Raw genomic sequence first — 23,784 nt, 5'->3', positions numbered from 1 at the left:
ACCTCTTTATATATTAAGCTTATTGTACATAAGATGAAACTTCTCCCCATTCTATCATTTGACCCTGAATTTTGTTTGTGGTATTATCTGAAAACACTTTGTATGAGTTTTTGTTTGTTTGTTTTTATGGAGCCAAACTACCAATTATTTTTCTTAATGGTTTCTGCCTTTTGTGTTAGGCATACAAAATCCTTTCGCAGCTCTAGATTTAAAAAAATATTTAACCTCTTATTACATTATCTTTCTGACTTCATTTATTTACATTAAAACTTCAATTAAAACATTTGAAATTCATTATGATGTGAGGGAAAGTCGGAATCTAACTTCTTTCTTTCCAAATGGGTAGCTAGTGGTCCCAACTCCACCTGTGTTTTCCTCACTGGTTTAAATGCTCTCTGTTCTCACATAGGCGTGGTTCTGCTCTTAAACTCCCTAGACATTCCACTGGGTTCTCTCAATTCTTATACCAGGACCACATGCCTTAATTTATTTTGACCTTTATTGTACCTTTAAGCATATACCACTACAAAGTTTTCCACGGCCTTTGTGTCTCGATTCTAATCTCCATTGTTTTTCCTCTTACATTCTTCCTTTTCTCTGACGGCTTTGTCCTCTTCTTCTGAATTCTGGAGATTTTTTCAGCGCAGCTTTCCACAACAGTGACTCTGTTTTCAGCAATATTTTTTATCATTCCTGCTTCTAATAAACCCAAAATTCTGGTTTTTCCTTGTTTTATCTAAGAACATTTCTCCTCATCTAGCTCCTTTTTTTTAAAAAAGCTCTGCTTGCCTTTCATCCTGCTCCATGTCATCTCTATTATTTTCTCATTGTATCTTCTTTTTTTTTTTTCTTTAGCTTACTTAATTATAATCCATCTTTCTCTCATTTATTTTAGGGTCCAAAACAATCTGAAATCTGTCCCTTTCTTACAGCATGGCCTTGTTTGCTTCCCTTCAAGCCTCAGTTTGTTGACAGGCCAATAGTGTTTAAGGTGAGAATCTGTTGGTTTTCAAGCTCTTTCACCCTTAAGTGAAGAGCAGTGTCTCCAGCCCTGTTCCCCACCCCAGAACAAGATAAATGGATTCTTCATGGAGCTCTCACTTTTCATTTCGATGAATTTGAAGCAGGAGCACTTGTAGTTAGTCCACTGAGGGCAGCCGAGACTCATCACTGTCTTCTCTGAGAAGTTTCGTTTGTTCACATGAAGCCACTGTGCCTGCTCCCAGCTGGAGGCAGCTTAGCCTCTTTTCTGGGGCAGGATGGCCCTCCTGCATCCCTGGTCCAGGTTTGTGGCCCATCTGGCATTTGAATGGCCCTCCTCCATAGTTTCCAATGTTGATGCAGTTTTCCCTAGTTTTGTATTACCTGGCTTCACCCCCCCACCCCCCAGAAGAATGGAATGAAATCTGTGCCATCTTCTAGCAAAACCTCTGAAAGGGCATTTTTTAAAAGATTTTATTTATTTATTTATTTATTTAGTTAGTTAGTTATTTAAAATATTTTATTATTTATTTTAGAGAGAGAAGAAGGGGCGGGGAGAGAAAGAGAGGGGCAGAAATACCAATGTATTGAGAGAAACATCATTTGGTTGCCTTTCGCACGCCCCCAACTGGGGACCTGGCCCGCAACCCAGGCACGTGCCCAGACTGGGAATCGAACCAGCGCCCCACTGAGCCTCACCAGTCAGGGCTGAAGGGCATTTTTAATGGAGTTTTAACTGTACAAATTTCATCCTAAGAACAGAAAAAATTGAACTGGTTAGCTAACAGTCTCTCTATATTTTAAATTTTCTACCTTTTATAAGTAATTATTACCAAATTCCACCTGCCCTGACCATTCTTCTCCTCTCAAACTCATTTACTTTTCTACCTCAAAACCCAGCTATAATAACCAAAGTCTGCCAAGGATCCCCTTGCTGCTGATGCAAGTTAAAGAGCAGAGATTGACAAGGTTTTCTACTGTCTTATTGTGGAAGAACTGAAACCTTGACTGGAGTTGTTCTTAAATTCTTTGCCTCTTGGTAAGACATGGAAGATCCAGTTAAACCCTATTCTAAGTTCTACTCCCTCTGTCCAACTTCCTCAGCCCAAACTTGTTTAGAAGTACCTTTCCACCTGGTTATCTCCAAGGGGAACTATGCTCCTTGAAGAGCCCAAAAATATTCGTTGAATTGCATGGTTTTAATAAAATCAGACAGATCTGGATTCAAAGAGCCCAATTCTATCAACCTTGTGATCTTGGATTAGTTATTTAAATCTCTGCATCAGTTTTCCAATCTTTAAAACAGAAGTAATAATATCTACTGCCCAGCTTTGCTGAAGGGAAAAATGTAAAGTAGTTAACACAATGCCTGGCACCTAGCAGACCCACACAAAAATCTTGATAATGAATATAATGTTTCAGGAATAAATTGCTCACTAACTCTTCATTTAATTTGGGACTCACCAGGACTGTGGAGAGTCCTTTCAGCATACCCCAGAATGCTCTCCTTGAGATAGCTGAAGTTCACATAAGCATTCAAGAGTTGCAGTGTTTTCAATACCTTCTCCCTCCTCAAAGCTTCTGGGTTAAAGGCAATTTCCTGTGTCTCCTGCATGGTATGGGCCTCCCTGAGTCTTCAGAACTCTTTATCACACACACACTGCTCTCCTTTCTAGTGAAAGCAACAGGTTCTTTCCAAAATCCATAGTGGTTCATACCTCCACATACTGAATGGGACCAGTACTTCTCTATGGTTGTATATAGGTTAAGAGTACAGGGTCTAGATCCAAATTGCCTAGGTTCAAATCCCAGTTCTGCCTTTTATTATCCATATGAACTTGAGCAAGGAACTTGACTTCTCTGAGCCTCAATTTCCTTGTAAACAAAATGGGGATAACAATACTACTTCATAGGGTTACTGCAAGGATACATTATATCAAGAGCTAGGACAGTGTTTGGTATGTGGTAAAAGACTGGCTTTTTTTTAGCTAGTATTATTAGTGTTATCTGGCCACAGTAAATAGACCAGGAGGTGGTGCCCGGGTAACCATGAGTGGGCTGGATACCAAGGAAGCAACTGCCTCTTTGGGTTTGATATTAATTTTACCCAATAGGGTACACACTGTGCCAAGCTGTTTCACACAGGTCGATCAAAGTTCTCTTTGGGGAATTAACAATGCAAGTTAAACAAAGGCAGGTCCCTTCACCTCCAAGTGATTCAGAAAACACTCCATGGTTCTCTGGGGTGGCAACACCATGGTCCGAATGTCAATAAATCTAGAATCCCGGGGAGCTTATATAATGATGCCTCATACTGCCCCCTAAACCCAGGTATTTCTGAAAGAAACTTCTGCTATTAAAGGTGACCTGTGAGGATCTTTTTTCCTAACATAGTCCAGCCATACCAATATACAGTGAAATATAAGAAGAGGTCCACCAACTAAGGACTGTCTTACTGGCAAAAGAGAAGAAAGAAGCTGCAGTTCTGCTCACCTGGGCATCCTGTCTCATGAGAGCATCATCTAGGTAATTGCCTTCATCCCTGCCAGCCTGAGGATGAGAAAACCAAACCAAAAAGAATCAGAGAGTAGCTGTGAAGATCCGGGTACGACAGAATGTCTGGGCACCCAAGGACATGACAATAAGACAGAATGCCACAAGGGGTCACACTTCTAGCCTAGTGAGAGAGGACAAATGTCCTTTGAGTGTGCCTGCATTTCTCCATGGCTCTGATTAGAGCCTAGAGAACATTACCTGAGGGAGAGCCCCTGCTGCACCATCTCTACAACATTAGAAAGGGAAGGGGAATGAATGCTGCTTGTTGACTGCTCCTTCCCCCACCCTCCCCTCCCCTCCACTGCCCAGTACTGCCTCTTCCCAGCTGATTCATGCCTTTGGAACCGTCAAGTCTACAAGGATCAATTCTGCCGAACAGGGGTTGGGCACAGAGGAAAATCAAGAGTGTCTGGGACCAGCAGTGGGGCTGGGCTGAAGGAGCACATGACAACTCCCCCATCCCTCACCACCACCAGCTCACAGGGAGGGCTGGTTTGTTAGACTATTTTTATTGCTATGCTATCTCTATATTCTTTGGTCTAGGCATGAATCAGCAGTATGGTAACTCCAGGAGAAAAAGTAAAAATGGGTAAGAAGTAAGAAAATCTGGTTGCATTAAGTAAATATCAGAGGCAGGGCAAGGCGAGGGGGATAATTTCCAGGATTTTGCTTTGAAGAGCAACATTCGGCATTCGGCAGCCGTCCGTCTCGAGAGACGATGGTGTAGCTTCCCAAGAGTCTATCTGCACCGCCGAGAATGGCTGTGCAGTCCGACTCGGGAGTGACATGGTATCTGTCTCCTCCCGTGTTGAATCGACATCATGCGATGACGCTGAAGCTACAGAGCCTGGGCAGGGTAATATGGAGGGTCTGCTGTTGCCCATGCAGCAGACCCCCCCTCTCTTCGCAGCTGAAGGGTCCAAGGGAAAGACGGAGTCGATACAGCTTGGGTTCAGGTGCGCCGCAGGAGTTGCCGGTGTTGACTACAACGTCAAACCGCCTTAGGGACTCCGGCTCCGGATTTTCTGTCGGGGTTTACTCCCTTAGCCTTTCCCCTGAAGAGGTATGCTGCAAGGCAGCGGAGGTTTTTTGGAGTCAGAGTTTTCCTTCTCTGATGTACCCTAACTGGAAGATCGAACCAGCGACACTTAGCTCGCAGGCCGACGCTCAATCCACTGAGCTAAACCAGCCAGGGCTAAAGAGCAACAATATATATATATATATATATATATATAGAATGCTTCACGAATTTGCATTTCATCCTTGCACAGGGGCCATGCTAATCTTCTCTGTATCGTTCCAATTTTTTTTAGTATATGTGCTGCTGAAGTGAGCACTGAAGAGCAACAATATTAACAGAAAAAGACACATTAGGAAGAAGAGCTGGTTTGGAGTTCAGATTTAGTTTAGGAGGACTGATTTGAGGTGATGCAGAATATATATAAGTAAACATCTAAAAAGCAGCAAGAAATGAGTCTCACACTCAGGAAGGAGTTCAGGGATAAAGATAAAGTTGGGAAATCATGTGAAATATCTCATGTATCCATCTTCTCTTTTCTGGCACTCCTGACCCCACACTAGCCCCGTCATGCTTTATTTCTCATATAGGATATGGAGGCAACTTTCTGTCTTGGTCTCCCAGCCTCCAATTCCTCTCCATTACAACTAATCTAACATATGACTACTATATTACTCTTCTAAAAATGTGGTTCTAATCACATCAAGCTATTGCTCCCATACCTCCAGTGGCTCCCTCCTGTTCTCCAAAGAAAGTGTAAACTCTCAGTGCAGAGCCCCAGTTCATCCTTCCACCTTGTTGCTATGATTACCAGCTTGACTGCTTAACCCCTAGTTCCCAGATCACACCCCTTGCTTCCCGCCTTCTTGCCTTCTTCTTGCCTTCTTCCTGCTTGGAAATGCACCCATCCATACCTCTGTTTCTTGAAGTTCTAGCAACGTCCCAGTCCTTTCTGAACTTGCACCTCTGCCATGAAGTCTTTTCTTTGTTTCTGCAACCAAAATTCTCCTTGAAGCTTCCTTTTACTCTGTCTCTTTAAGTACTTACGTTTTACGTCTTTATTATAGCAACTGTATACCTGATATATTCCTTTATGACAACATAAACTCCTAAAGCCTGGGAACTGCCTCTTAATCATTCTCATAACTCTCAATGCACTAACTAATAAGGATACCGGGAAAATATTAGGGACTTGTATATATAAATTAGAACAAATGTGTGCACATGGCTAGCCAGAGTTTCTAAAGAAAAGATAAAACATCAGAGAGGCCCAAGAAAACACCTGGGGAATATTCACACTTGGAAGGTTAAAAGGATGAGAAAGCCCAGAAAAGGGGGTAGAGAGCGAGCATGTCAATAAACCCAGCCCCAATCGGAAGCAGCCACAAGAGGGCGCCACTCACAGCGGACAGAGACACCAGGACTCTCTGGAACATGAAGGACGTGTCCGAGCAAATGTCCTCTTCAAGGCTCCGCCCGTATTCTAGCAAGAAAGTAAAATTAGCCACATCAGGATAAGAAGTCGTGCTCAGCACTCCAGAGCCTTCTATCCCCTCCAGGGCCAGCCTGTTTATGAAGCAGCTCCTCATGAGGGTTTTCGCCTGGTAAGATTTTTCAAAAACAACTGCGGTAAAATGGTCAAGATTGGTTTAGCTTGTCCTTATAGTGAAAACAAGATGTTTTTATTCCTTAAAATGGGATAAGAGCCTTGACTGGTGTGGTTCAGTGGATTGAGCACCGGCCTGTGAAACTATAAAGAGTGGATGATTCGATTCTCAGCCAGGGCATATGTCTGGGTTGTGGGCCTGGTCCCCAGTTGGGGGCGTGCGAGAGGCAACCACACACTGATATTTCTCTTCTTCTCTTTCTCCCTCTCTTCCCCTCTCTCTAAAAATAAGTAAATAAAATATTTTTTAAAATGGGATATAGAGAAGGCTGGGGATGTAATCCTCACTGTTCCTGCCATTTAGGGGTCTGTTCTAAACAGTTTTCAGTGACGCAGAGAACAGTAACCACTGGAAAGCAAATACAGTGGCGTTTCAGAAGTGTGTTTTGGAACAAACTGGGGGCTCTCAAGCCCAAACTCTAGCATGTGCCTTTTTTGTCACATCACTTGCCTGGGAGCTTCCCCAAAAGAAGCTCCAATCCTTCTCAGCCCTCTAGATAAGCCTCTCAGAGGGAGAAGACCCGCATTCAGCAGACATGGGGATCAGTGCTAGAACCCAACTCCCTAGGTTTGGAATAGACTTCTCTAAACACTTACCAAAACACTACTTTTTTGTTTGTTTGTTTTTTTTCTACCAAAGTAGTACATGTTTACTACAGAAAACTTAGGAAAAAATAAGTAAAATGCAGAGGTGGGGTGGGGGAATAAAAAGATCCCCAAAAACCTTGCCATAATCTAATCACCCAGATATAATAATTATTGATAATATTTTGGTTAATATCCTTCCTCATTTCCCCCCACATACTCATATTATTTTTCTTTCTTTAAAACAATGGAATCATGGCATATTATTTTATGATTTTTCCCTTTCGCATATCCACATACCATACCATTTACTGTAACTTAGTCATATCCTTCAATATGCATTTGATGACTATTTAAGTCTGCTGTGAAGGTGTACCATATTTTGTTTAGCTAATATGTTAAACTGTTGCACATTTTTAGCTAATATTACAAATACCAAATAAATACTGTGAGATCAAAACCTTTGTGCACTTTTTATTATATTCCTAGGGCAAAGAGGTATGCATCTTTTGAAGGCGGAGGGGAAAAATGATTATCATTCTGAGATGGCTGGAGGCCATACTGTCCAGTCTGAATGAAGGTAAGAAGCTGGGTGAGAAAGCCCCTCTGGGCCATTCCCTGGAATGCTAAGATTCACTGGGGCCACTACTTTTGAATAAGCACCTTCAATTCTCTGATAATAAGGGCCAACTTTCCAGCTTTCAGGGTAACAACAGGTACCAGGTACCTTAGGCACTGGGAAGCCTAGGTAGAGTAGCATGTTCACCTGAGAAGTCTTGAGAAACCAACAGACAATCATTTGCCTGGTCAGGGACCTGCCTTAAAGCAGAGCTTAGTTAGAACTGAGGATCCCTAACAGCCAGTGTTCCTATGAAGAAAGTCTGATCAGTGGGTAACCCTCTGTTGCTAGTCTAGTTCTCAGATCACAATGAAACCTCAGCCAAGGCCACTGAAGATGCTACATACGCAGCTGGTAGGTCTGGTTTATGCGCCGGATCTCCTCAGGTGTCCTGGAGGCCAGGATCTCAATCAGGCAGCCCTCATCTGTGCCAGCTCCCTAAACAGGAAACCCAGAGAAGAGGGCTTTGTGAGTCAGTTCTCCAAGTCGAGTCCCAGACAGAGAAGGAATACAACCAGAAATCTGCAGAAAATCAAGACAACCCACAGGGTTCTAGCTACAGGATTTGCTCATTTTGAATTGTCCCAAATTCCAGTTGTTTATTGTAATCGTTATTAGTAATAACAAACATTTATGGGCTGTTTCTATGCATTGATTACTGTGCCATGTTAGGCACAGTTTCTGCCCTCTGGGGGCTTAATCTTCCCTTGACACTCCCTGTACTTTTCCTTGAAGGGCAGAATCTTCTGGCAAAGGTTGTTACATTTTTGTTTTTCAAGAGCCCAGCCCCAAACGATCCACAAGATTGAATACTTATTGACATGATTGAGGAGAGTAGTGGATCTGGTATCCAGGGAGGCAGAGAACCCCCCCCCCGCCTTTTTTGCCACTTCTGAGCCTACAGCAGACCCAGAGGCCTCCAAGGTGTCAGCTGTAGTTTCATATCGCAAAAGTAGCTGACACAGCAAGAAAGCTTCTGAAGCTGCAACGAGAGCACTGTAATCGCTCCCTGTGGAGTCACAGGAAAGAGTGAATGATTCTGTACCTTTTTGGAAAACAGCTTTTAAATCACGAGTGCTATAATGTAATGCTATGTTTTCAAGTTGTCATCAATGAAGGGAAATATCTCTCCTGCCCCTCATCCTCCCCACTCTCAGAGGGCCTTTGTCACAGTTTCTTACGAAAGCTGGTCAGCATCTGCACTGACAGCACAGGGAGCATGAGAAAGGCTCAGACCTTCATGGCCCTTCGCAGCTCCTCCACGTCGTACAGCACAGTGGGCGTCATCATCCCCACAATCACACGCTCAAAGTTGCCACTCAGTTCCGACTTCAAGTCATCTATCAGGTCCTGCAACACAAGAAAGCAGCTTGCTTAACTGCCACGGTAGCTTAAACTAGCCACGCTCCAAGTGTGGTCCCTGGCGTTTCGTGACCCTTTCAGGGGACCTGCAAAGTAAAAACTATCTTCAGCTTTCCGGAACAAAATGGCTCCATCCACGCCTCTCCTAACAGTCCGAAGATCAGAAGGACGGTACGTGGTGAATGGACCACCACATTTTACAGAAATACAGTGTTTCCAAGGGAATCTGGGAAAAATTGCAAAGTCTATACCTTTAGTAAGGATGGAACCTTGTTTGCCTGGGGCAATGTAGAAAAAATAAATATTACCAATGTCACTAACAAGGAACTGCTGCATTCCTTCGACCTTCCAAAAGAAGTTTGCCTTGCATTCTCGCCAAAAAACACCTTCCTGACAACCTGGCAGCCTTATACTACTTCTAAAGATGGCACAACTGGGGTTCCCAACCTACAAGTCTATGATGTGAAAACTGGGACATGTTTGAAATCTTTCATCCAGAAAAAGATGCAAAATTGGTGCCCATCCTGGTCAGAAGATGAAACTATTTGTGCCCGAAATGTTAACAATGAAGTTCACTTCTTTGAAAATAATTTCAGTATGGAAAGATTTATAAAATAATTTTATTATTTACCATAAATATATAGTTTTTATTGTCTTATATGGTATCAGAGTTGTCCAACATATTGTTACTATATTAATATTAATACATTGCTCTATATCAAAATATATACTCTATGTAAACAAAATATGTTAATAATTGCTTTTATATTAATTCATTTGGATAACTAAATCTAAGTGCTAGTGGAATTTTATAGAACAAAGATTTTCTTTTAAAATAACTTTATTATCTAAATTTCTCTTAGACTAAGACATTTAAATATCTCTTTTTGAATTTGTTATTGAAATTCTGTGATACAAATAAATGTTTTATTGTATAGAATTTAAACACACACACACAGACACACACACACAAAACTATCTTCATTATAACACTATGACACAATTGGCCTCTTCACTGTCATTCTCTCACAATTGTACAGCTTAGTTTTCCAAAGACTACTTGATATATCCACACATCTACAATTATGTTAAAGGCTATTAAAATACTCCTCCCTTTTCCAACTACATATGTGTACAAGACCAGGTTTTTTTCATATATTTCAACCCAAACCACATATAGCAAACAAACAATGAAGAGGCAGATAGGGAATTCAGTTGCTAGACAACACAGAAATTTGAAAAACATAAAACAATGCCAATCTTCTTACTAAAATTTTTTTGTTTTGAAATATATAGCTATATTTCATAAAAATGTTATTTATAGTAACGTGATGGGTTTGTTATTGTCTTAATAAATTAACAAACACATATTTTAAAATGTCCTAAATTTTAATTTCTAATATGATAAATATCAATAGATATAATTCACAAAAACAAAAATATCCTCAATAATTTAGGAATGTAAAGGGGTCCCGAGATTAAAAAGTTTGTAGACACTGACTTAAATGTATTTGCACACTTAAACAATATATCCTGAATATATTTCCAAGTCAATACTCACTTAGGACATTTTTTCAATGACAGTTTACATTCAATATTATTCTGTATTAGTTTCAGATGTACAGCATAGTGGTTAGACAATCATGGACTTTACAGAGTGGTCCCCCTCATGTTTCAATACCCACCTGGCCCCACACATAGTTACTAGGATACTATCAATTATATCCCCTGTGCTGTAATTACATCTCTGTGACAACAATGTAACTACTAATTTGTACTTCTTAATCCTCTCACCATTTTCACCCAGTCCCTCTGTCAACTGTCATTCCATTCTCTGTATCTGAGTCTTCACCCATGTCATTTTTAATAGCTGCAGAAATTTCTATATGTAGATGCAATATAATTTCTTTAACCAGTTCCCTGTTTGTCTTTCTAATGTTGTATACACAGGCATTTAGTTGTTTCTCTTTGGTCATTCATAATTATTTCTTAAGGCTCAACTCCTAAAAAGAAATGTAATTAGTTGGACAAAGTAACAAATTCTAAAGACATTTATTTACATTTCTAGGTCAGAGAGTTTAAGAACCAGCTTAAGAGCAACCAACCAATAAGGAGAATTTGCTGTTCAAGTCCAGATCTCTGATTCTTACAAACCTGATTCCATAACACAGTATTTCAATCTATTGTGAATATTTTTATGTTACATCCACATATCGAATGAATGAATGAATTAGTGCTTAATCCATTAAGATTGGTCATCTTAACAAACTGCCATTAGATGAACTTAGTTCTGAAGTTTGGAATAATCAATCCCAAATGAATGTGGCAACATGCTTTAGATCTCTAGTTCCCACATCGCATGCACACTCGTGCCTATTTGCGCCCATTCCATTTCTTTGGGAATGGAGAAGAGTTTCAATGCTCAGAAGACAGACTGAGCTATGGATAAGCCCATTTCCTATGGGTGCCCAGCAAGGTTCGCACGCATATGCTCAGGATGGCTGAGCCAGCCCTGTCCCTGTCCCACCCAGCAGTTTAATGCCTGTCTCTGAGTAGTAGCCACAGTCTGACTGCTTGTAAAGTATCTCAAGAATAAAAATACTTAATGAGTTCCTGTACTGTGAGACCTGGAGATCTCAATGATATTTCCTCAATAAAAAAATTCTCACTAATCACACAGACAGGTGTTCAGTGATATGGGAAGACGGGGTGTAATGACTCTGGTAAGTGAGTTGTTGAAGATGGAGACTGAGACAGGGCTCCTGAGGGGTATGGGATCCAGACCAGAAGGGGAAAACATAGTGTGTGGACAGCCTCTGAATGCATATGTTAATAAATTACATACATATACACAAACACATAAGCCCCGTTCTAGAATCTGAGGGCTATTCCTCAACTGAGAATTACCGAAGGAATGCATATATGCTACAAATGGGTTTATGTAGAAGAGGTGGAATAGACCCTAAATCCTAGGAGAGCCTATTTAAAACAAACTGGATTTAAATATTTTAGTCAGTGGGGATGGTCTTCATTCACAGTGGCCTAAAAGAAGCCTAATCAGGGTTAAGGAAGCAACACTGGAAGCTCAGCCCTGCCTGGTGCTCAAGGGTGCTGGTTGAGTCTATTTGACAACCAGTTCCCTGAGAAGACTTGGGTGGGAAGAGACCAAGTTGGGCCCTGAGCTCTGTGAATCAAGAGCTCCCTGAAATCATCTCATGCTAAGGCCAGGTGAGGAAACATGTTGAAGCCATTTTATTTCAAGAATATCTTTAAACAAGGCAAAGCATCCATCTTTCAAAAGCACAGGACCACTTCAGGAATCTAGATCAGAGAGACTGTGACCCACCCTGCCGATGGTGGTCTTGTAGGCCGTCCTGATTTCCTGGCGCTGGGCGGTGTTGCGGTAGGCGAGGACATTGATGATGGCATCTTCATCAGTGCCTGGCAATGTAGTAAAGACAGTGAGTGAGAGTGATTTGAGAGAGAAATGAGAAAACAGGTTCCTATGCAGAAACTGAAGTCACCCAAACACATGCAGAGAGTTTTCTAAGAAAAGAGGTTTGTTCAGAGGGTTTGTCCATTTTTGGGGGAAACGGACACTAGGTTTGGGTCTTGAACCATAAATATATGGCTCATTCAATCCAGTTGCATCTTATTGGTCACATTGCATAATAAGTTTGTGTCTGATTGGTTAATTCTTGGTACCAGAAATCCTTATATACAAGTACAGGCACCCAATTTTTTAAAAAGTCACTGGAGCAAAAAGGGTAAGTGATTACTATTATTATTTTGTTTGTAAGTCAATCAAAATTATATCTGTTTTTGTCAGATTGGAAAAAATATGTAGTACATATTTTTGGTGTGCTTCAGAGTTTTAGTAATTAGTTTATGTGTGCCATGAGATCAAAAAGGTTGAAAATCACTGCTTTGCACAATGCCCAGCTGTTACTAATCAATAAGCATTGACTGGGAGCATGCTTTTCCCCTTCCTCCAGAATTCTCATCCTGTCTTTTGGATCTCAGGTATGTATTTTCAGGTTCTAACTTTTTCTCTTCTTGTTTTTAATCTCTTTATAATTTTATCTGAGTTCTGAAGCAATTCAAATTTGTCTTTTAATTCACTGACTTGGCACTTTGCAGGATCTAAATTGGCTGCTCAACTGCATCCACTGCGTTTTAGTATCGATAATTGTGTTTTTCATTTCCAGGCTGTCTTTCCTGATCTCAGATGGCTCCTTTTTTATAACTGCCCATAAATTTCCATGATACAATATACTACCAAAACTATAATATGTATTGCACATTAGAAATGTCCTAAGTTTTGTTTGCCTGTTTTTTACTGCACCTTTTTTACAGGGTAATTTATTTTGAATTTTCATATTGGTCCCTCGTCTTAGTAACAGCTGAATGTTCATATACGTTTTGTGAGTTTTCTATTTTCTCACTTTTTGTGCTATGTGGGGAGTTGTGATGGGTTACAGAAGAGATTCTACTGAAACATTTCAGGGAGAAATGAAAAAATATAGATTCCCCAGGGTTATTCTTTGCAAGATCAGAAATCCAGAAAAACATGAGGTGTAGGGAAGATGCCACCGAACTTGAAATATACATGCCTTAGGCACCGACTTTCTGTTCTCTCTTACTCTCTCTCTCTCTTTTTTAAGAGGGAAATAGATATAACCATTCTTTTCTCCTTCAGAAATCTCAGCTGGGGAGAGAGGGCTCATTGCCTCTTGCTTACCCTATTTTCTATGAGAGATACCATCCTTTTTCCAGACAGTCAAGTTTAAATCCTCGAAATAACTTGGAGGGTTTTTCTTTCTTCCCTTTTTCTTCCTCCACATTCAAGTTTCCTGCCAACTCATGCAAAATCTAGCCCTGCTATCTTTTTCTGCATGTGTTCCCTCTTTTGAATTCCTACCACTACCACTCCCATCAGGATTTCAGGGTTTTTTCTTAAACAACTGCAAATGTCTGCTAACTGGTATTCTTACCATCTAACTGATTTTTCTGAAGTTTTGCCAGATTCATTTTCCTGTAAAGAAAAATTCACAGTGTCTCTCCCCTGCCCAGGAATACACAAGGGCTTCCCTCTGTTTGCTGGCTTTATTATAGGCACTGCAGTCTGGCATTTGAGACTCTCTACAATATTGCATTCACTACTGTAAATAAAGATCTATATAAAAGGACACCAGGCAGCCAAATCCACAGACTAAGCTCTTGAATTATTGTACTTGACCCAACTGTATTGTACTCCATTCTCTCGACCTCCTTCACTACCAGTCTATTGGTTTATGTCCCTCTAGCCCCCTCCATTTAGTGTCATGATTCTGGCATTGGTTGTTTCCTAGTCAATGCCTTGGCCCCATGTCTGTGATTCTACAGGTGGCCTTCTCAGTTGCACTCTAGGACTTCCGTTTGGTACCTGCCTGCTCAGAAAACACCCAACCAGCCAACTTCTGCTTTGCAAGTACCTCCTACTACAAGCCCCCTTTCCACTCATTTACCATGACTTCCCTTGGCCTCAGCTAAACTGGAAAATGAGATAATCCAAACACGCATCCCATGCCTTTGCTCATACTATTCTATGCACTTGAAACACATTCTCTCTTAGCCCTATTTATTAAAATGCAAATCTTCTCCCAAGGCCCACCTCAAATTCTGCATTCTTCAAGTTTTGCCTGAAACCTCCAAATGTAATGTGGGGGTTCAGATCTCTTCTCTGAACCCTAACATAATCTTACTTGTGCCCCTCCTGTTGCTATCATATTATGAACTGGTCATAGTTATTTCTCTATTTGCCTTAGCCACCTTGTTTCCTTGGACTAGTTGACCACAAGGACTAGATTTTGATTTTGAGAATTCTGAATACCACGTGGTTCACATTCTGAATTATGCTGTTCTTGACATAGACCAGAGAATCGGGATTAACCTGAAAAAAAGAGTGGGCCAAGTACATTTTCCATTTTATTTATGAAAAAGGGAGCACGAAGAGATAAATACATAGATTTAGAACAATGTTCTGTTCATAGCTGGGCAGCATGATAGCACAGTGGCTCAAACTCCAGCTCTGAGGTCAGACTACCTGGAATTGCCTAGAATCCTGACTTTAACACTGACTAGTTCTAAGACCTTGGGCAAGTTAGCAAACTTCCCTAAACTTGAACTTTCTCATCAGTAAAATGGCTATCAGGATTAAAACAGATAATTCATGGAACACACTGTGCCTGACACACAGTAGAGCTTAATAAATGTTCACTATCATTGTTATGGTTGCTGTTGCAGTTAGGAGCATTGAGGATAAGTAAAATGAACCCTTCTCGGATAGGAAGACTGGGAACTAAGGCCTTTGGGTCAAGATTTTAATCTAAATCTCAAGGAGATTCTAAATAGCAGCTACAACCAGGGAGCACTTCTCTGGCCAAAGGTCCATCCAGACAGGGCCCAGGCTGTGGCAGCCTGCAGTGCGCCCTGCATGCCGTGCTCACCTGGCGAGAAGCCTTTGCCCTGAGGACCTGAATGGAAGGTAGTCCACTGGACAACAAGCCCTCTGGTCGTGTACACACAGCCTTCCCACATAAAATCCCACAGGCTGCACACTGGTACTGCGCAGCTGTGCCTTTCACAGAGACAGGCAGGGCTCAAGGGGAAGAATGGGGACTTAAGAGTGGGCAAGCCCCAGCTTGGCACTGGGCTCTACTGTGTGTAACTCGTGGCTCAGTTCTACCTACTTGGTGACTTACTGTGTTACTTCACTTCTCTGGGTCTCAGTTTCACATTTGCAAAATGGGGCGAAAATAACAGTAGCAATAGCTGCTTTCTCTAAATCACAGGGTCACTATATTTAACTATGGAGATAATATTTGTGCACGTGCTTTGTAAATCTTAGGGCACCGCACACATCTAACACTAACTGGAAAACAAACACATTTCTAAATATTCATATATAGATTTCAAAACCTTGTAATGTAAAACAAGTTGGAATAATTGGGAAAATAGAGAATAAGAGCACTAAGTTAAAATTTCTGTAGTAGCCCTGGCTGGTGTGGCTCAGTGGATTGAGTGCCAGGCTGCGAACCAAAGGGTTGCGGGTTCGATTCCCAGTCAGGGCACGTGCCTGGGTTGCAGGTCAGGTCCCCAGTTGGGGGCATGTGAGAGGCAACCACACATTGATGTTTCTCTTCCTCTCTTTTTCCCCTCCCTTCCTCTCTTTCTAAAAATTAAAAAAAAAATTTTTTTTTAAAGTTCTGTAGTAAAATGAATAATTAAGGCCCTTTATCTAATTTGTCCTGAAAAGACAACTTGTTCTCACTGTGTTTTCTTAGAGGTCTGTTCACAATGGCCAGTATCTGTGATGCATAAAACACAAGGGAGCGGAACACTTACCAAACCCTTTCATGGCCTTCCTCAGGGTCTGGGCGTCTTCAGTGGCATTGAATCTTGAAGCAGGTTTGATGGTGCCTCCTTTGGTTTCCTAAACACAGAAAGAGGTGACTGAGAGGCAGCACCTTACCAATACAAAGGCATCTCATTCAGCAATTTTTTGCTGAGCACCTACTGCAGGCCAGACATTATTCTAGGTGCTAGGAAGAGATGAGGCTCTTGCTGCCATGGAGCTGATGTTCTAGTTCTGGAGGGGAAGGGTCAGAAAGGCAGATGGTAAACCAGCCAACAGATAAATATTCCACCAAGTGCCGCAGAGTAGATAGTAGGGTCCTGGAGGGGCTGCTCTGTGGAGTGACGTTCAGGCTGAGATCTGAATGACTGTTCAATGATCAGGGGGGAAAGTGCTACAGGCAGAGGAAGCAGCTAAGGCAAAGGCCCTGAGGCTAGAAGTTGCTTTTATGGGAGCGGCAGTACAGAGGCCAACGTGGCTCCAGTTGGTGGGTAAAGAGGAAAAACTGGTAAAATAAGTTACACAACAACCTATGCAGTAACCTTGTCCCCTTCACCCCCAATACACACAAACACAAAGGGGGGGAAAGGTCAAACTTGAATCTGATCAAGCCTCTAGAGCAGTGGCTCTCAACCTTCCTAATGCCACGACCCTTTAATACAGTTCCTCATGTTGTGGTGATCCCCAACCATAAAATTATTTTTCTTGCTACTTCATAACTGTAATTTTGCTACTGTTATGAATCGTAATGTAAATATCTGATATGCAGGATGTATTTTCATTGTTATAAATTGGATATAATTAAAGCATAGTGATTAATCACAAAAACAATATGTAATCATATATGTTTCCCAATGGTCTTAGGTGACCCCTATGAAAGGGTCATTCGACCCCCAAAGGGGTCGCGACCCACAGGTTGAGAACCGTTGCTCTAGAGCCAAATACAGTAGTCCCTCTCTATATCGTGGTTCACTTATTGTGGCCTCACTGTATCGCGGGATTTAAAAATATATATTTAATTATTTATCGCGGATTTTTTGCTATATCACGGGATTTTGCGGTACGGTATACGTATGTTGTTAAAGTTACGTAGGCTTAAGAGTGTAGAATATGTCTAAGAACATAAGTAGTGTTTATAAAAGTGTGGAAAAGGCTAATAAGGGAGTGGGAAAGGTTAATAAGGGACTGGGAATGTTTTATAAGTATGTGGGGTTTATAAAGCCTTAAAATATATATAAGTACTAAAATAAATGTAAGGTTCCCACTTCGCGGATTTTCACCTATCGCAGGGGGGTCTAGAACGTAATACCGTGATAAGTGAGGGAATACTGTACCAACTTACAGTAAATTGAAGAGAGAGGAAAATATTAACCCACACCACAGGGCCGTAGACAAATAAATTGCAAGGAGAATTAGAAAAGAGAGAGATGGAGGGAAACTATAGCTAAAAAGATACTAAAAAGGCATAGCAATAATGGGTAAACCTTATTTGGATCCTAAATCAAAACAGTAAAAAAAAAATGACATTTATGAGACAATTGGAAATTTGAATACTGACAATATTGATGACATTACAAAATCAGTGTTAACATTTTTAGGTCTGATGATGGTACTGTGGTTCTATTTTATTTTTTTTATTGGCTATAATGAGGGGTAGTAAAGCTTAGTGGGAAGAAACATAGAAATTGGAGTGGAATAGGCCTAAGTCTGAATCTTGGCTTCAACCCTTTCTAGCTGTATGGTCTAGGGGAAGTTTCATTTTCCTCACCTGTATTTTAAGAATAATATCAACCTAGAGGGCTGTTGTAATAATGAAGCAGGATAATACAGCAAAGCACTTAGCACAGAACCCAGCAAATAGTAAACTAAAACGAAAGCTCAGACTCAGTGGCTATCATCAGCATCATCAGCATCAGCATCAAGTATGACTTCAACATTTCCACAATAAACATAATTGTGAGATTCATATATATATATGAGTATATATATGATTTTCTGTTAAAATCCCAAGTAGAAGCCTATTCAGTAATACCAAGGCAAAAATCCAAAATAGAGCATTTTTACAAGCTGGCAAAAACCATGTAGAATAGATCTAAGACTTTCTAATGATTTAATTGGATCCAATGATGTAATATGGACCATCTAAAGGCATGAAGAATGTTTATCCCCTAAGGCGGTTAGTTCTCTAGTCTAGTCAGACTTGAGCTCTTTGAGCTAGTCCATGTTGGCCTGCATTTCTCAAGCCCACTCTAGCCCACATCAAGCCCATCCAATGGCCTCAGGTACCAGAAAGTGTGGGCCTCATTTGCTGAAAAACCAGGCTTTCACCTCCTAAGTGTGGTCAGCATCCAGCACTTAGTCATCATTCTCATACACCTGACAGAGGAAAGTAGAAATCTATGGCATTAACTTCCTTGGGCACTATTATGGGTTGAATTGTCGCCCTCACCAAAAAAAAAAAAAAAAGATATGTTAAAGTCCTAACCCCAGTACTTCAGAATGTGATCTTATTTAGAAATAGGATCATTGCAGTTACAACGAATTTAATTAAGATGAGGTCTTACTGGAATAGGTTGATTCCTTAAACCAATATGACTGCTATCTTTATAAGAAAACAGTATATGAAGACAGAGATACACAGGGAGGACACCACGTGATGTTAACGGAGAGATGGGAGTTAAGAGCTGCAAGCCAAGGAACACCTAAAGATTACCAGCAGACCATCAGAAGCTAGAAAGAAAAGGTGGGAGTGTCCCATAAGCTTCAGAGGGATTGTGGCTTTACCAATCCTTGATTTGGATTTCTGGGCTCCAGAAATGTGAGAAAACAAATTCCTATTAAGTTACCCAGGTTATGGTACTTTGTTATGCAGCCTTAGGAAATTAACACAGGCGCTTCTATTCTTCTACTGCCTATGAGCAGTAATAAGCATATAGGTGATTTGCTATCGAAATTCCAACATGGGCTAATTCAGCCCTCGGCCCTACCATGTGACAGCTTAAATGTTTCACAAGGTTCTTTTGGAACTCCAGTGTTGAAAAAAAATTGGATGGTACTCGAACACTACATTCAACTTTAAAGCAAACTGCATTACTGAGGGACACTACTAAGGCATTGAAATTAATATCTAACAAGATGAATCGATAGAGGAATTTGCAAACATGGTTTAGCTTATCAGCTGGCATTCTTAGTCACTTTTTTTTCCCCCTAGGATAAAGATAAGCTTGGCACATTTGTTCCTGTTATTTCTAAAATATCTGTATTGATTAAATTCCAGGGCATAATGTACCATTATTTGTTCTGGGAAGGCAGGGGATTCCACCCCAGGAAAGTTTCTTGTGGCAGGAAGGATGTGGTGAAGAATGACAAAAATGAATAGTTAGAAATGGGTGTTACAGCACCATCAATGAAATCTTATTCAGTTATTAAAATGTAATGAAGATGATAGAAATCAGAAGGATTGGAATACAATATAATGGAATACTAATCAGCAATAAAAAGCAATGGAGGAACAAACTGCTGATAATTATAGCAAGATGGATGGATTACAAAAAATATAATGCTCAGCAATAGAAGCCAGACACAAAAGAGTACCTGCTCTATGTTTACATTTATGGGATGTTCTAGAACAGGCAAAATAATCACTATCTGTGGTGATAACAATCAGAAAAGTGGTGCATTTCTGGCATAGGGTGAGGGGCCAAGTGGGGACCTGGAAGGGTCATGAATGAACTTCTTGGAGTAATGAAATGTTCTATCTTGATAGAAGAATAGATTATGTGGTACATATTTTTGTCAAAATTCATCTACCAAGAACCTTAAGAACTCTGTATTTCACATGTAAATTATACCTCTATAAAATTTTAACAAAATACTTGAGTACAAGAGCTTTTAAAACATTTGTTCCTTTTAGAAACATATTATATAATCATTGTAGAGATTTGGAAAATGTTTTTTTTTAAATACTTCATTTATTTATTTTTAGAAAGAAGGGAAGGGAGGGAGAAAGTGGGAAAAGAACATCGATGTGAGAGAGAAACATAGATCAACTAACTACCTGTCCTGCCCAGGGATCTAACCCACAATCCAGGTATGTGCCCTGACTGAAAATGGAACTGGTGATCCTTCACTTTGTGGGACAACACCCAACCAACTAAGCCACACCAGTTAGGGCAGGAAAAGGTATATATTTTTTAATTTAAGAAGAAAATTAAAACATCCATATTTTCAGCCCTGGCTGGGTAGCTAAGTTGGTTACAGTATCGTCCTCATAAGCCAAAGTTGTAGGTTCGATCCCTGGTCAGAGCATATACAAGAATCAACCAATGAATGAATAAATAAGTGGAACAACAAATATCTCTCTTTCTCTCCCTCTCTCAAATCTATAAATGAAAAAATTTTTTTTAAACATCCACACTTTCATCACCTAGAGTAAATAATTTTAATAAGCTACAAAATGTAGTATTAACCTGTTAGCATAGTGAAAATTAAATACATACTTAACTATTATTTATGCTTTTATTACTAATACAATACCCTGGCTGGTTTGGCTCAGTGGATTGAGCGTCGGCCTGCGAGCTAAGTGTCGCTGGTTCGATCTTCCAGTCAGGGCACATCAGAGAAGGAAAACTCTGACTCCAAAAAACCTCCGCTGCCTTGCGGCATACCTCTTCAGGGGAAAGGCTAAGGGAGTAAACCCTGACAGAAAATCCGGAGCCGGAGTCCCTAAGGCGATTTGACGTTGTAGTCAACACCGGCAACTCCTGCGGCGCACCTGAAGCCAAGCTGTATTGACTCCGTCTTTCCCTTGGACCCTTCAGCTGCGAAGAGAGGGGGGGTCTGCTGCATGGGCAACAGCAGACCCTCCATATCACCCTGCCCAGGCTCTGTAGCTTCAGCTTCACTGGAGAGGACACTCCAGCGTCATCGCAAGATGTCGATTCAACACGGGAGGAGACAGATACCGTGTCACTCCCGAGTCGGACTGCACAGCCATTCTCGGCGGTGCAGATAGACTCTTAAGAAGCTACACCATCGTCTCTCGAGACGGACGGCTGCCGACGACGACGACTAATACAATATTTAAAAACCATTATCCATGTGAGTAAGGTCTAAAATGAAATGATGGAAAATAATTGGGAATTATAATATTGTGACTATTGTGTGTTTTCATTTTCCTTAAAAATTTCCTTTATCTGCCCTGGCTGGTGTGGCTCAGTGGACTGAGTGCTGGCTTGCGAACCAAAGGGTCGCCGGTTTGATTCCCAGTCAGGGCACATGCTTGGGTTGTGGGCCAGGTCCCCAGTTGGGGGCAGGCAAGAGGCAACACCACATTGATGCTTCCCTCCCTATCTTTCTCCCTCTCTTCCCCTCTCTCTAAAAATAAATAAGTAAAATCTTAAGAAAAATTTGTTTATCTGTTCAATAAGTAACAGTCATAATGGATAAACAGATCCTAGGAGAAAAGATGAGTACACTGAGGTAATTTTCCTCTAGTGGAGATCACTTGATTACAGTCATCACATGTGGGAAGGCTGTGAACTAGTTAAGGACAGGAAGAGTATCCCATTAATTTTGAGCCCTCAGAGCCAAGTACCACGTCTGGCAAAAAGTAAGGGCCCTGTAAACATTTCTGAGTAAATGTTCTCCATGTCCAGAGAGAATTTATCAAGAAAAAATGAATTTGAAATTAAAGCATAAGTGATTTGGAGCAGACATGAGTAAGCCTTTGACTGTCAGGGATGATGAAGAAAGTTCTAGAATGTCTAACATAAAGAAAATTTGTTCAGGATAGTTTACACATCTATTTTCCTAAAGGAAAACATCTATATCTGGCAGGATCTCTAGTTTCTCTCCAGGTGTAAGATTCTACTTCTATTATTCCCTCCCAGAACAGCAGGGATCAAAATCACCTACCTATTCAGAAACCTTATTTGGGTGGGAGAAGAAGAGCAGATGGCCAGCCTTAAGTAGAGCCATGTTTGCCCGTAAGAAGCTCAGTTTCTATCTCAGCATTGAACTTCATGGAATTCTCAAAGGGATCCTTTTCCCTGCTTGTATCAAAGATCATATAACCAAGCTCTAAGGAGTCCAGTCACAGCCCAAAGCAGGGGACAGATGACAAGCCCATATGGCAAGATATACCCTTCTTGATTAGTCTGTAATGATGGGGTTACACCAAAATGTGGATGACACTCATGTCTTGGTGGTAATTTTTTCTTTTTCTTTGCCTAACTTTTCTATAATGAACTACAACTTGTTTCTGTATTTCAGGGTATTAGAGGGACTCAAAGGATTCACTTTGAATTAATTTTCAGGGTCAAGTTATTCACCACCCTGAAAGAAATTTAAGTGGCGCTTAAAAAAGAAACTGTCTTTCATTTCCTCCTCCCTCCCCTTTGTTGAGCAAACAACCCTTTTTATAAGCCAACTGTCACTGAGTAAGTATCCTGTACCTGTCTGTGCCTGGCACCAGGGAGGTGAGGCACTCCACAACTTACCATGGCCATGACTCTCTGTCAAGATCAAAGTTCAGTCACCAAGCAGAAGTTCTTCTGTGATAAAAGCAGAGGGAAAATTACTGATGAAAAGTGTCATTAAAATCATTAATCTGGATAACTTACAATTTGCAGGAAGTTACACCACAAGGACATAACATCCAGTTTCAGCCAAAGGCCAGCTATTGATTAGTCAAAGATATAAGGGCCAGGCTAATAATTAAAGAGAAATTGTTGATACAGGCAAGATTATTACACCAGCAAAATACTTTCCTAACCACTCCTCTGATGGGAGGTTCACATTGCAGAAATGATTCCTATTGTTTTATTACAGTGAGGTACATTACTTGTACTCAAGCAAAACCTAGATTCTGAACTGTATATTCTGGTGGATCAGAAGTGCTTCTTTGGAGAGAAGAGTTAATCCAGTTGTTTTGCGGGAAAGTATTGCACTCAAGCCTATACCACTGCGTGTGTGTGTGTGTGTGTGTGTGTGTGTGTGTGTGAGAGAGAGAGAGAGAGAGAGAGAGAGAGAGAGAGAGAGAGATGACAGGCCAACAGGCCAACCAACCTTAGACTCTTAATTTCCCAACAGCCACTTTTACTGCCACCATCTCAGGACTTAAAGGTGCTACTCCCTTTAAGCTGCAGCCTAACACACTCATTAGTTATCTTCAGCAACCCCCTCCTCTTTCACCAAGAAGACGTAAATCATCACGTATTAACTCAGTCATTCAGAATGCAAGAAATGGTTGGCGTTGGTGGTATAGTGGTGAGCATAGCTGCCTTCCAGAATGAAAGAAATGTCTTTATTGTCGTCTAGGACTCTTGGGTGTTCTCATGATATACAGGCAGGCCTCTGAGGGGCAGGCCAACTGACTTTCTGTTTCCAGATCTAAGTCTTATGGAAAAGGCTCCTTTCCTCAGCATTTAGTTAGTCTCTTGATACTCAAAGAATCATCCTAGAGTCAGAAGCATGGGCATCACCTGGGAGCTGGTTAAAAATGCAAAATATCAGGCCCTACCCTACACCTAAGGCCAGAATCTCCAGTTTAACAAGATTCCTCAAATAGTTGTCTGCACAGTAGTTTGAAAAGCACTAGC

General features: G+C 40.9%; 1 protein-coding gene and 1 non-coding gene across 4 annotated transcripts in view; both read right to left on the bottom strand.

The window, feature by feature from the left end:
- Positions 1-23,784, bottom strand: part of ANXA4 (annexin A4) — a 66,110-nt gene that overhangs the window by 18,240 nt on the left and 24,086 nt on the right. For 2 of the 3 annotated variants that reach the window (XM_090281469.1, XM_090281470.1), the window contains exons 2-8: positions 22,684-22,737; positions 16,174-16,261; positions 12,134-12,228; positions 8,662-8,775; positions 7,773-7,863; positions 5,959-6,038; positions 3,475-3,531 (exon numbers count right to left, since the gene is read on the bottom strand). In XM_090281469.1, the coding sequence (XP_090137595.1) occupies positions 3,475-3,531; positions 5,959-6,038; positions 7,773-7,863; positions 8,662-8,775; positions 12,134-12,228; positions 16,174-16,261; positions 22,684-22,692 (534 nt within the window). In that variant the 5' untranslated portion in view covers positions 22,693-22,737. Of the gene's footprint in view, positions 1-3,474; positions 3,532-5,958; positions 6,039-7,772; positions 7,864-8,661; positions 8,776-12,133; positions 12,229-16,173; positions 16,262-16,345; positions 16,571-22,683; positions 22,738-23,784 lie in introns of those variants that run through there. The other variant, XM_090281471.1, reaches the window with a different exon arrangement.
- LOC150006157 (U6 spliceosomal RNA) lies at positions 4,764-4,874 on the bottom strand. Its single transcript, XR_016512039.1, has one exon. It is a non-coding gene; the product is annotated as a U6 spliceosomal RNA (small nuclear RNA).

The sequence above is a fragment of the Furipterus horrens genome, unplaced genomic scaffold, assembly GCF_987537825.1.
Source record: "Furipterus horrens unplaced genomic scaffold, mFurHor1.1.pri manual_scaffold_6, whole genome shotgun sequence".
Classification (NCBI taxonomy): Eukaryota; Metazoa; Chordata; class Mammalia; order Chiroptera; family Furipteridae; genus Furipterus; species Furipterus horrens.
Note: the sequence above shows the minus strand (reverse complement) of the source record. Positions and strands in the feature narration are given on the sequence as shown.